At 33.4% G+C, this 14243-nt stretch overlaps 1 protein-coding gene across 8 annotated transcripts in view; it reads left to right on the top strand.

The window, feature by feature from the left end:
* The window catches only part of LOC107630475 (cycloartenol-C-24-methyltransferase), a 16995-nt gene continuing 5502 nt past the window's right edge, over positions 2751-14243 (top strand). Inside the window, exons 1-15 of one of the 8 annotated variants that reach the window (XM_021118884.1) lie at positions 2751-3196; positions 3650-3734; positions 3904-4002; positions 4859-4925; positions 5224-5297; positions 5379-5463; positions 5562-5617; positions 5717-5771; positions 6400-6447; positions 6637-6720; positions 6920-7036; positions 7130-7213; positions 8157-8254; positions 8730-8819; positions 8915-9136. In XM_021118884.1, coding sequence (XP_020974543.1) covers positions 3938-4002; positions 4859-4925; positions 5224-5297; positions 5379-5463; positions 5562-5617; positions 5717-5771; positions 6400-6447; positions 6637-6720; positions 6920-7036; positions 7130-7213; positions 8157-8254; positions 8730-8793 — 897 coding nt within the window. In that variant the 5' untranslated portion in view covers positions 2751-3196; positions 3650-3734; positions 3904-3937 and the 3' untranslated portion in view covers positions 8794-8819; positions 8915-9136. Of the gene's footprint in view, positions 3197-3649; positions 3735-3903; positions 4003-4858; positions 4926-5192; positions 5298-5378; positions 5464-5561; positions 5618-5716; positions 5772-6399; positions 6448-6636; positions 6721-6919; positions 7037-7129; positions 7214-7321; positions 7448-8156; positions 8255-8729; positions 9137-14243 lie in introns of those variants that run through there. The other 7 variants (XM_016333620.2, XM_021118883.1, XM_021118880.1 and 4 more) reach the window with 7 other exon arrangements.

Raw genomic sequence — 14243 nt, 5'->3', positions numbered from 1 at the left:
TTGATGCATTTAGATCCTCGATCAGGGCAATGTGAACTAGAAGTTCAAAAGATTATACATTTGCAAAGAATAGCAAATGAATTGTCTGATGCATTTTTCGATACAAAGAGGATAACCAAATCTTATATACCAGCGGAAAATGCCCCAATTTGAATTGATGTCCCAGTAGGACAAGTAGCCACTGAAGCAAATTCACGCAAGAAGCGTGGTAGGGCGAAAAATGCCCCAATTCGAATTGATGTCCCAGTAGGACAAATACCCACTGAAGCAAATACACGCCAGAAGCGTGGCAGGCCTGTCGGTTCCAAAGATAAAAATCCTCGAAAGAGAAAAGAGGTAAATATTATTCCTGTTGAAAAAGATATAGTAAAGACACCTGCAGTTGTCCAAAATTCTGATATAACGCCAGAAGACGTTCAGGTATCTGAAAATTGTGAAAATGACGAGATCTCGATAAATTATGTCTTTACAAGAAAGAAACAGGACCGAAATAAGACAATTGTCAATGAAATATTTGCATATAATATGGCATTGAATATCACGCATGAAAGTAAGGATCTTGAGCCAAGATCAGTCGAAGAATGTCGACAAAGGAATGATTGGCCAAAATGGAAAGAAGCCATGAAGGCTGAATTAGACTCACTTGCAAAACGTGAAGTCTTCGGACCTATAGTCCGTACACCAGAAGATGTAAAACCTGTTGGATACCGGTGGGTATTTGTGAGAAAACGAAATGAGAAAAATGAAGTTGTGCGCTATAAAGCCCGACTTGTGGCACACGGTTTTTCACAAAGGCCCAGTATAGATTATGAAGAAACGTATTCCCCTGTAGTGGATGCGATAACATTGCATTATTTGGTCAGTTTATGTGCATATCATAAACTGCATATGCATTTAATGGATGTGGTAACAGCCTATTTATACGGCTCATTAGATCGGGATATCTATATGAAAGTCCCTGAAGGACTAAAGATATCTAAACCATCCAATGAATATTCGCAAGGGTTATACTCAGTTAAATTGCAAAGATCTTTATATGGTCTAAAGCAATCTAGACGAATGTGGTATAATCGTCTTACTGAGTATCTGGCCAAAAATGGATTAAAAAATGATGATATTTGTCCATGTGTTTTCATAAAGAAATCCGCATCTGGATTCATTATAATTGCTGTGTATGTTGATGATTTAAATATCATTGGGACTCCTGAAGAGATTCCAACAATTATAAAAACTCTGAAAGAAGAGTTTGAGATGAAAGATCTTGGAATGACTAAATTTTGTCTCGGCCTGCAGATCGAGCATACAAAAAATGGGATCTTTATTCATCAAGCGACATACACAGAGAAGATCTTGAAAAGATTATATATGGATAAGTCACATCCATTAAGTACCCCAATGATCGTAAGATCTTTGGATGTGGAGAAGGATCAATTCCGTCCTAAAGAAGAGAATGAAGATATCGTTGGTCCTGAAGTACCATATCTTAGTGCCATTGGAGCGCTAATGTATCTTACTAATAATACACGACCCGATTTATCATTTGCTGTGAACTTACTAGCAAGGTATAGTTCCTCTCCAACCAGAAGACATTGGAGTGGAATCAAACAAATCTTTCGATATCTTCATGGAACGGTTGATATGGGATTGTTCTATCCTTATGGATCCAAGTCACAACTAATTGGCTATGCAGATGCTGGATACTTGTCTGATCCACATAAAAGGAGATCTCAAACAGGATACCTGTTCACATATGGTGGTACAGCTATATCTTGGAGGTCCACGAAACAGATGATTGCTGCAACATCCTCTAATCATGCTGAAATACTGGCGATTCATGAAGCTAGTCGCGAGTGTTTTTGGCTGAGGAGTCTGATTCAATATATTCTATCATCATGTAGACTGATTGATCATAAGATAGCTCCAACTGTCATGTTTGAAGATAATACAACATGCATTACTCAACTTAAAGGTGGATACATCAAAGGTGATAGAACAAAGCATATTTCTCCCAAATTTTTCTTCACTCATGACCTTCAAAATCAAGGGACAATTGATGTCCAACAGATCTGTTCAAGTGACAATCTGGCAGATTTATTTACAAAGTCACTCCCAAAATCCTCCTTTGAAAGATTGGTACATGAGATTGGAATGCGCCGATTTCGAGACATTAAATGATGTCGGTAAGAGGGGGAGACTGTACTCTTTTTCCCTTGGTCAGGTTTTTTTCCATTGGGTTTTTCTTGACAAGGTTTTTAATGAGGCAGTCCCCATCACTAAAGGATATTGTACTCTTTTTCCTTCACTAAGGTTTTTTCCCACTGGATTTTCTTTAGTAAAGTTTTAACGAGGCATAATCCTTAATGGGCATTAAAGGGGGAGTGTTGGGATAAACATGAAATGAATGCCCATTTATCAATTGGGCGGCTAATAATCTTTCCCATGCAAAGAGATTTATTTTCAAGGAAGAAATTTGAAGACCAACCTTTAATGAATGTTGATTTTGTACTACTATAAATAAGGCTTCATAGCCTTTACTTACAACACACAAAAACAATAAACAATTCTCTTTCTCTTTTATATTGCAATACTTCTTTCTCTCTCTTTATATTTTATATTTGTTACCTCTTCCTTATTTATTTATTTAGTTATTTTATAACTGTAATTACTAATTCTTCATTACCAATTTAAGGGATACAGGGACGGCCCTCGCGGGGCCCGTTGACATGGACTTGCTTGCACGTTCATTCCCCAAAGTGCTGTTTCGCAGATAAGTCCACAAAGCCAACGCATCCTCACGTGCTCGGAGTCACAGGGTCACGCCACAATACATTAACTCCCCGTATACTTTTTTTAGTTCAGTAACCCCACTCTCACTCTCACTCTGACACACAGGCACAGCGCTGCCCCCTCTCGCCGGATCCACCGCACGCTCGCGTCTCACCGCGTCTTCTCCGCTCGTCGTCCCTCGCCAGCGGTCTTGCTCCCTCTGCCTCGTATTCTTCTCGTCCGCCATCACTGCACCCAACGCCTGGTGTGCTCCACTGCTCGCGTCTTGCCTCGCTTCCTGCAGCTGTGCTTCCTGGTGAATGCTTGCGTCTCGCTGCGCCGCTCCTCCGTCCCTCCCTCGCTTCTCTTCTGCGATTATTGCTGCCTGCACTTCACTGCTTGATTCTGCCGCTGCAACAACAGTCAACACGTAATCTCTTTTTTTTTTCAGTTATTCTAATATTCTATATTAAGTTTTAATAGTTGATTCATTGATGTTATTTCTGTTAATTTTATTGTTGTTTGATTTATGAATCTGATTAGAATATGGCAGAGGTTGAACTTGAAAAGCTGAAATGGTTGAAATATTACTGTTGAATTGGTTTATGAATTGGGTTTGCTGACTATGAATATGTAGTGATTTTGTTAGTGTTGAACTGGTTTATGAATTATTTTAAATGTATAGAGAATTGAAATTCAAAGTAAAAATAAAATAATAAATTAAATATGTAAAATATAAAATTATAAAAATATTTAAAACATAAAGTTGTCTTAATGAAAGCTTTTTGGAGTTAATTAATTTATTAAATTTTATATTATAAAATTTTAAGAATTAAACTGATATTTTAATTCATTCCTCATTTGTCTATTTCTGAAATTTTAGAATTTAAAGTGGCCATCCTTCTCCATATAAACAAACAAGCTTCTCTAAAACTCAGACACTACCTGAAAATATCAACAGTGCATAGGTATTTTCACACTCTCTCTGGCATTCAATGCTAGTTTTTACTCTTTGCAGTTTGCACAGTCACATTCGTGTTTTTCCTTTATTTCTGCATCCCATTCATTTGTTAATTTTCCGCTTTTTTCTTTTTTAACTTATGTTTGAATGTTGATTTGGGAATTCTGTGTGTGTAGATTCAAAGGTGGTTTATTGAATTAAGTCATCGCCATGGATTTGGCATCAGGTGTTGGTGGCAAGATCAACAAAGCTCAAGTTCTAGATGCTGTTGATAAGTATGCCATTCTTCTTTATCTTAATAATTTTTAGATTTATATATTTAAATTTCTAGCTTTATATATATATATATATTCTGATATTGATACTCGCATTTTGGTTGAATTTCTGTGTGATTTCAGTAATCTGTTCACATTTTCTTTTAATTTACTCAAATTTTCTCTGTTCTCGGTTGTTTTTTTTTTAATTTGATTTGATTTTGATAATAAATGTTGCAATATTTAGTAAAGAAATTTTTAGATTTATATTTAACTTTTTAGCTTGATATATACACATGCAATTTGGTTAATTCTTTTGTGATTTCAGTAATCTGTTCACTTCTTTTTGTATTTACTCAAATTTTCTCTGTTCTTGGTTGCCTTTTGATAATTTGATTTGATTTTGATAATAAATGTTGCAACATTGAGTAAAGAAATTTTCTTGTTTTGGATATTTTTAAATCACAATCTGACTTTGTTTTTAGATGAAAATTGAAGGATTCTTCTGTCGATTGTCTATTCGCAATGAAAATTTGGATATTTATTCACTAATCGATGTAACATTATCAAATCTTTCTTTCAATTTTACCCTCCATACAACTTTAAGCACAACACAAAATAAAATTAGAACAGACTGTTGAAAATGTTCTGCATCTCCATTGGTTTTGCTGCTAATATAATCGGACAAGTTGTGTTGGTTATGTAAAATAACTTGATAATTGTTGTTCTTAAGCCCTTAAGATTAAAGTCATATGTGCTTCAGAAAATTGGTGATTCTACTGCTATTAAATTTGGAAATTATAAATCTCTGTTTATTTATACATACATTGGTGGACTAGTAATCTTGGTTTTGTCTGTTATTGATCTTATTGTTCAGGTATGAGAAGTATCATGTTCACTATGGAGGGAAACAAGAAGATAGGAATGCTAACTACACTGATATGGTGAGAGATTAAGAAGAAAAAGCAATAAAATATATTATTATGGCTCTGGACTATTATTATGGATATCTAGTTAATTAGATTGGTTATTCTGTCACAATTATGTTTTAATGATTAACGCATAGTTATCTCCTTTTCATTTTTATTTTTTTAAAAAGAGAAAATCGATGGATATATGTTCTTTTTCTTTTTTTCATCTATCCTCCTTCCATCACACAAGTGATGTTTGTTTATATTTTCTTGTCTTGTAACTAATTTGATTATTTGCAGAAAGGATATCATAAGAATGCATATTTTTCAGGTTAACAAATACTATGATCTTGCTACGAGCTTTTATGAGTTTGGATGGGGAGAATCTTTCCATTTTGCACACAGGTCTGTTTGCTTCGTTCTGCAATTTCAAATTCAATATTTTGCTGTTAATTGGGTCATGCTGATGTTTTTCTTCTCTTTCAGATGGAATGGTGAGTCTCTTCGAGAAAGCATCAAACGTCACGAGCATTTCCTTGCTTTGCAACTTGGCCTGAAGCCTGGGCAGAAGGTTTTGATATTTCAATAGAACAAAGTAGCATCTTGTTATTTGGTTATCAGTACATTTTTAGTAAATACTCGTGAACTTTTTTATTTTTTTGGGTTTAGGTTTTGGATGTTGGATGCGGAATTGGAGGACCATTGAGAGAAATTGCTCACTTTAGGTGAACAATAACTCTTCATTTTTGGCTTCCTCTCCTTTTGCTCTTCCCTGCTCTGCCTTTGATGCTTGACAAAAATTGATTACATGTATTTTTCTGCAGCTCAACATCAGTTACAGGATTGAATAACAATGAGTACCAAATATCGAGAGGAAAGGTATGTGTTGTGAGATGTAACGTGCTGACACAAGTTTTGACTTTTGAGAAGTAATTGGCAAAACTATTTGACCTTCTGGTTCAATCACTATATCTATCTGATGTAGGCTTGTACTATCATTGTTAAAATTGTTCGAGTCTTCTCACATAAAATTTGTGCATTGATTTGAGTGTTACTATATATGTAGCACATTAACGCTTGGGAATTTTGTAGTATACTTATGAGTCTTCTAGTTTTTTATATACAAAGCCTATCATCCTAAGCTTCCTGTTAGTTGAACAATTATTTTGACCTTCTTGATGAAGTATTTATGTTGCTTTTCCGTATTTTCTTAAACAATGATAGTATCTATACCTATATGTAGACAGAATTGGGGTAGTTTGATTTGAATCTTGGTTTCTCACATCTTTTTGGTCTCTCTCACAATTTTGTAAAAATAATTCCAAAATGGTCATTGTGAGAAATCGAACCTAGTTTCTTTAAGTTATACACCTTATAGATTCTTTAACTACAGAACTATAATTATTTTTTTGTTTATTGGGTTATATAAAAAATAATTAATAAAAATGTTGCTTGATGGCAACTCCAAAAGCATTTCCATCATTTACAGTTTTTTGTTATTTGACAGGAACTCAATCGTATAGCTGGGGTAGACAAGACTTGCGACTTCATTAAGGTTGATACTTCAAAATCAATTAATTTTTGTCTTCCAAGTTGGAAGCCTACTAGTTTTCACAACATGTGGATCCAAGATTATTGTAAAATTGTTCCTATCCAATTATATATGTTGGATATTTATTTTCGGAAAAGCTTATAATAAAAATGCCTAAGACAGCTTTTGGCTAAGAGTAGTTTGATAATGCAGGCTGATTTCATGAAAATGCCTATTCCAGACAACAGTTTTGATGCAGTGTATGCAATTGAAGCCACCTGCCATGCACCTGATGCTGTATGTGACTGTAATTCATACACTTACGAACTTTTTATTCTTACTTTTGCAATTGTGCCCGTAAGCTGTCAATGATTGTGGATAAATTTTCAACGTAGCCTTACACATAACTGCATGAAGTAAATGTGTTAGCAGTAAATTTCAACAATGATGGTATTTTTATGTTCTAACATGTTTAAACCTCATGAATTTGGAATAGTATGGATGCTATAAAGAAATTTATAGAGTGTTGAAGCCCGGCCAATGTTTTGCTGCATATGAATGGTGCATGACCGATGCATTTGATCCCAATAACCAAGAACATAAAAAAATAAAGGTAAAATATGGACAAAAACGAAGATGTTATCTATTAATTCTGTGGAAACAACTTCATGTTTTGTAATTCAATACGTAAAATTCATTGTTGCAGGCAGAAGTTGAGATTGGTGATGGTCTTCCAGACATTAGGTCGACTACAAAGTGTCTTGAAGCTCTTAAGCAAGCAGGCTTTGAGGTGAACAATAAAATCTTAGTAGTTATCAATTTTGACGATATTGTTATTTGATTTTCTAAAAGATAGACAATTTGGCTAAGGGGAGAATCATTCCTTTTCTGTATGAAGATAATATGGGAAAAAGATCTTGCAAAGGAGTCTCCTGTTCCCTGGTACCAGCCTTTAGACAAAAATCACTTCTCATTGAGTAGCTTCCGTCTAACAGCTGTTGGACGATTTTTTACCAGAAACATGGTATTGTTACTCAATACCATAGCTATTATTTTATTCGTTTTAAGTATTTGGATTTAATTCCACTCTATTGTAATTTGGCAATACATTAAAAATTACAATAAAATTAAGAGTGGATTTTGCCACTTCCAAATTGAGAAAGTCATTTCCAAATTGAGACATCTTAATCTCAATTACAGAATACATTTATTACAAATTTTCATCAAGTCAGAGTAGCATTATCAATTTTAGAGTGGCATACTAGCATTATCCTCTCCTTGAAATTGAAACGTTAATTATATATTGTATTCTATTTGGGGAAAAAGATCTTGCAAAGGAGTCTCCTGTTCCCTGGTACCAGCCTTTAGACAAAAATCACTTCTCATTGAGTAGCTTCCGTCTAACAGCTGTTGGACGATTTTTTACCAGAAACATGGTATTGTTACTCAATACCATAGCTATTATTTTATTCGTTTTAAGTATTTGGATTTAATTCCACTCTATTGTAATTTGGCAATACATTAAAAATTACAATAAAATTAAGAGTGGATTTTGCCACTTCCAAATTGAGAAAGTCATTTCCAAATTGAGACATCTTAATCTCAATTACAGAATACATTTATTACAAATTTTCATCAAGTCAGAGTAGCATTATCAATTTTAGAGTGGCATACTAGCTTATATTACTATATTAGTTTGAGTCTTTCAGACGATGAATTTGATTTATTTGTAGGTCAAGGCTTTGGAATTTGCTGGATTGGCTCCAAACTCCAAAGTAAGGGTTCAAGATTTTCTAGAGAAAGCTGCTGAGGGACTAGTTGAAGGCGGAAAGTAAGTTTCTCATTTATCTTTGTAATGTCACACTCTATCCACATTTGAAGCTCTTATATATTATATACTTGTTTCAATTGGAGCTAAGGTTGGGGTGTTCTTAAACCATTCCTGGCAATTCGGCTCCGATTGATTAGTGTCTCAGATACACAAATACATAGACATAGAGATGCAGAAAGCTGTTTAGTTGCATAGAACAGAGCGGCGAGAAACACAATAGAACTGAAACACAATGTCTCAAGTATCATCTTAAAAGGAAGAATAGTGGTATCTCTCTCAGTGACCCATCCGATCTTGATCTCGTCTCATTCTCATTCTTGACTCTTAAGTTGGAAGGACACTAATCTGAAAACATCTGAGTTTCGATCGAAGCACATGAGAATCAAATACGATTTAGTTTAATTTAACAACAATTCTCACTAGAGGAGGACTACTGAAACTTGACTTGCTTTTGTTACCTATTTTCAATTTTCAGGAAAGAGATATTCACACCTATGTACTTCTTTTTGGCTCGGAAGCCTCTTTCGGACAACAACTAAAGTGGTGGCGCAAATTGCATTTTGTAGTAAGGACTTCAAATCTTGGATTGTGTTTTCTTATGGCCTTATCAGCGTGATATTGCCCGTTTTAAGTTATTTTGTGTGTTGATTTTGATTGTAGTTGGTGGTAATTAAGTAGAGATGGCTTTGAATTTTCTCAATGGATGGGTTATCATGTCATATTTATGTACCCTATGCAGTGTAAGAAAACATAAATAAGAGGGGAAAGCAGGGATGGATATTTTCTGTTGGGAAAAAAAAAAACACTCAACCCACTTAGGGAATTCATCGACTCTATGTTAAATCTTTATAAAACCCAATTCCATATTTATTTTATTTACCATTTTTTACTTTTTGGTTTTAACGAGTTGATTTGTATTCTGAAGTAATTTTAAACTGTCCTTAGTTATCCTTATTGAATATAAATGTAAGCATAGTTAATAAACGTATGCAAGTCTTTTAAAGTTAGGTAAATTCTTGACAAAGTTTAAAGAAAATTACGTCGAAATGTGCAAGTTAAAATCAAAAGAAAATGCTAAGTGGTGCAACTAAGACATATCTATAACATAAAATAACTAATTTTACAATCACAAGTAAGCCAAGTATATTCTCTCCAGACAGCAATTATACAAAGTAAAGAACTCGTTTCATAGGATTTAAAATGCGAAATTCAATGAATAAAAATATTGGAATAGCATAATGCATTTGGTCCAAGTTAAACTTCCTGAAGGGAACAGAATCTTTGATTTGTTGATCTATTGGAATTGGACTTTCAGAGATTAGAGGATGCTTGATTTCTTTGTAATTTTTGGAACAAGTAACGCTTTTCTTATCCGGATAAACTACATAGTGCTGAACCATTAAAATTGAATCGTAAATTATAGTTACCCGAAATGATTTTTTAAAAGAAAACGAAGAAAACAAATTAGAATTCATTAATCAATATATGGGCTGACGGGTATAGGTAATTTGGACATAATTTACCGTTATGCCTTATTACTTATCATGTTTACGGTATAAACGATTTAGCTATGGATAAGACACATACACATGTGAACATATCACAAGTGCACTCATTTGATGGAACGGATAAATACTAGAAGGCTTCCAACTACTATCATCGGCATTCAGTGCGACTTTGATGGCTTGGGATCAATCAGATATAATCAAAAGTTTCTCTTGTGGTGTGACACGTCGTCTAAGGTTGGTAAGAAAGAATGACCACGACTCCGTTGTTTCAGACACCATAATAGCAAAAGCAATTGAAAAAATGTTATTGTTACCGTCTTGTGCCACAACAATTAGCAATACACCACCATACTTATTGTATAGGTGTGTGCCATCCACAGATAAAAAGGACTTACAAATGCTTCAAAGCTTAAATTGGCAGCAATCGTAGACCACCAAGTATCTATCATAGTATGATACCGCACTGAAATTAGTTATCCTGTCGGGATAACAATTCTGCAATACTTGCAATAATCTCGTAACCTTGTTATAGGACTCATTCCAATCACCATAGATCTGAGCAATTGCATTTGCTTCGCCATCCAAACTTTTCTGTATGAGAGCTTGAAGTGATAGCTCTACCCAATTGCACCTTGTAGGACAGCGATAGAAACAGGTGAGTTGGACTACATGAGGGACATGATGACACTACAGATGAGATTTCTGTCCAACTGTCGATGGTTCTCAAACATGGTGGGAGTTAGACAAGTGTGTGGTCATATGTTTATCAATAAGCATTATGATAAACAACAATAAACTTCTTTAACATTGTGGCTTACCAATATCCAAGATTTTATCGGAGTGAAAAACGGAGACTCCATGGATATCTTGCTACAGATTGTCTGCAATACACATGGTACTTTGCTCAATTAGACTCCACGACCATATACTCGACACTACTCTTCCGAATCCTGTAATTCTTCACACCTAGCATGACAGCCTCCCTGCTCTTGAATCTATAACCAATGCGAAACTCGTGTGATTATGGCTAGCTACATCTGACAACTTCGAAATTGGTTGTGGGGGAGGCAGAAGGTATCGAACTGATCCACATAGCAAGGTCTTAGGTATAAAGTCTTCTTCATCCTCAGAAGAACTACTTTCATTGCTGTCCGCAATATATTCTTCATCCGACTCATGAATATCCACGTCCATGTGTTCCCTTGGACTAGCACAGTGTGGAGGGTGAACAAGAGGTGGGTTATCTTGGATAAAATTCAAATGCCCAAAACTACTATCACCTACATCACCAATCTCTGTAGAAAAGCTCCATCACTTGTTGAGCCATGATTCTCCCATGGACATCAAAATTAGGCGCATATGCTCTTCACTATCTAGCTAAAAAATACAAAAATGAAATACTCTATTTTTTATCGGTGTTAACAACTTATACTCAACTCTTCTGATATATATTGTCCCATTAGCATCCATGCTCATCAATATTAGTCTCTTTAACTTAGACAGAGAATCCAAATGATAAGTGTGCAAAAGAATAGGACTTTCACACTCAAATATAACTCCTTTATCGCTGTTTCTTATGTGCAATTAGAATAGATACTCATAAAGATATACTTACTACCAGACGTTTTTACTAAACTTATTGAAAAAATAGAGAAGAAGGATTGAAATGTTTGTGAAGAATGCTACTGTTTGCCGTTCCTTATATAGATGATCGAAATTTGTTGTACTATATCTTGTTTATAGTTAAACGATTTAATTATAGGTATGTCTCGTTTACATTATGTCTGAGTTGCCTTTTCTCATATCTCATTTACAGTGTAAACGAAATATACTTATCATGTATCTCTTCACGTATCCCATTTACACCTGTTTTGGATATTTAAATTGTGTCTTATTTCGTTTATATTATAAATGAGATCTATAAATGAGATATAACAATAGTTAAATTATTTACAGTATAAACATGATAAATAATAGAATACAAAATAATAAATTGTGTCTAAATGACTCATATTCAAAAACAAAATATTTAAATTATTTATTTAAAAAATCCGCAATTGTGATAGGTATACCAATATTCATTAATGATAGGTGATGGTAATAATAAACGGATAAACCAGTCAAGAAATAAATTTGAGTATGGAGGAAAATACCGACCAATATTCAATATAAAATATTATTTGCACGCTAAAATTAGTTATTAAAATTAGTTGTTAATATATTTGTGTATAAATATATATATTGTTTGATTCATTTTTAATATATATTTGTATTTTAACAAATATTTTATATTAGTGACTGATTTTAATGTACACCTAACATAGTTATAGTTGATAGACACCAAAAATAAAAAGTTTTTTTTTGCTGCCTCCGTCCCTCTCTCGCCTCTCTTCTGCGGGTGTTGCTGTCTACACTGCACTACTCGATTCTACAATTGCAACAACAGTCAACATGTATTTTTTTCAGTTATTCTAATATTTTACATTAATTTTTAATAGTTAATTCATTGATGTTATTTCTGTTAATTTTACTGTTATTTGATTTATGAATTTGATTAGATTATGACAAATATTGAACTTAAAATATTGAAATGGTTGAAATATTATTGTTGTTAATTTTATTATTGAATTAGTTTATGAATTATTTTGCTGATTATAAATGATTTTGTTGATTGTTGAATTGGTTTATGAATTGATTTTGTTGATTATGAATACGAAGTGATTTTGTTGATTGTTTATTGTTGTTGCTGTAATGATATATGTTAAAACTTAAGACTGAGTCAACCGATGATCCATCGATTGAACCAAAAAATCTGGTAATCCAATAGTCTGATCGATTCAATTATTAGATCGGTTTTGACAACTATGGTAAATAATAATTAAAAGTGCGGAAGGCAAATACCATCCATACATAACTTGCAATTTCCAGGATTGAAGGCAAGAAAAGAGAGCATCACTTCATCATTAATGGTATTCTTCTATTTTAGAAGCTTTTTTCTTTTCACCTCATGTTTACATAAAAATATTATTTATTCTCTTTGATTAGAAAAGAATGTCTAAGCTTTTCCTAGACTTATTTTGTTTCTTGTGTCAATCTCTTTCCGTAATAGAAAAAAGCTGAAATGATGATAAGATCATGAGTTGAAAAGGTAAGAGAAAAGATAAGAAAAATCCAAGTGATTTTTTGTTTCATTGTAATTCATATGTAGTTGATGGATTTGGCTTTGAATTTATTGGAATTGATAGCTATGATTGGTTTTATTATTATTGTGAAAATTCCACCTCTATCCTTCCTTTGTTTCAATTCTTTTTCATGAATGTGATGAGGTAAAATAAAAAAGAATTGATATAGAAGGATATCTTAGAGTTGAGAGAATAAAGATTTTAGTGATGTTTATCTTGTACATTTGTTAGCATGGATTTGATGATTACTATTATAATTGTGTTGTTTTTGATGAGAAAAATAGGGATAAAAATGACAAGAAGTTGAATATTGTGATTTCAAAATACGAACGAAATAATTTTTTTTAAATAGATATTCGTCCTCATACATTTTTTTTTACCAAAGATATGATATTCGAACCCGCAATCTCTTAATTGAGTATGGAGAGTCTATGCCATTTGAGCTATTACTTATTGGCTATTCGTCCTCATACATAATTGTTAATGAGTTAATAATAATATTCCCTCAAGATATAAAAAATCTCTATGAATTTTTTATTAGACAATAATAAAAAAATTTTATTCTCTTAAAATTGTGGTGGTAAAAGAGATAATGAAAGGCATGAAAAAAAAATTCTAATGCTTTCATACTATAAAAAGAACTAGAGACTTAGTGTAGAAGTCGTTCTTGGTGAGCCAGAGACCAAAGGGAATAGAAAATAGAATTACTCATATTATGAAAGACCATTATTGCTGCCAAGACTGATGCTGCGACGGCCGAGCGATTTGCCTTTTTAATTAATTTGCAAATCATTAGATGCATGCATGGAAGGAAATATGTGATTAAATAAAAAGAAAAAGATGAAAATGAAAAAATGAAAAATTGACACACAAATGAAAATGAAATTAGCTGTTTTCATGATCTAATTGTCCTTGATCCGTGGAGTAGTTAATTTCGAGTAGTTAATTTTCATTGAATAAGACAGAATAGTGATCTTGACAACCAAAACGCTGTCCATTAATTATATTGCAGGGGCCAGGGGGTCCAGAATTGACTATGCCTGCCTTCTGCGCCCATCCGTGAACGTATGCTCCGTTGCAGGATTGCAAGTGCTTGAATCTTGCAATGATAACATCCTGTGAAGTGTGATTCTTTCTCTTTAATTGGTGCTGCCCCTGATCGCTCATGTCATTTTCGTATAAAACTGGAGAAAATCTTTGTGGAGCTAAAAAGTAGTTGCACATACCCCACAGCAAATTATTTTTTAGGTAGTTTTAATTTAAAATTTTAAATATATTTAAATAAATTTGGGGTTGTCG

Source organism: Arachis ipaensis, chromosome B03, assembly GCF_000816755.2.
Source record: "Arachis ipaensis cultivar K30076 chromosome B03, Araip1.1, whole genome shotgun sequence".
In the NCBI taxonomy this organism is placed as follows: Eukaryota; Viridiplantae; Streptophyta; class Magnoliopsida; order Fabales; family Fabaceae; genus Arachis; species Arachis ipaensis.
Note: the sequence above shows the minus strand (reverse complement) of the source record. Positions and strands in the feature narration are given on the sequence as shown.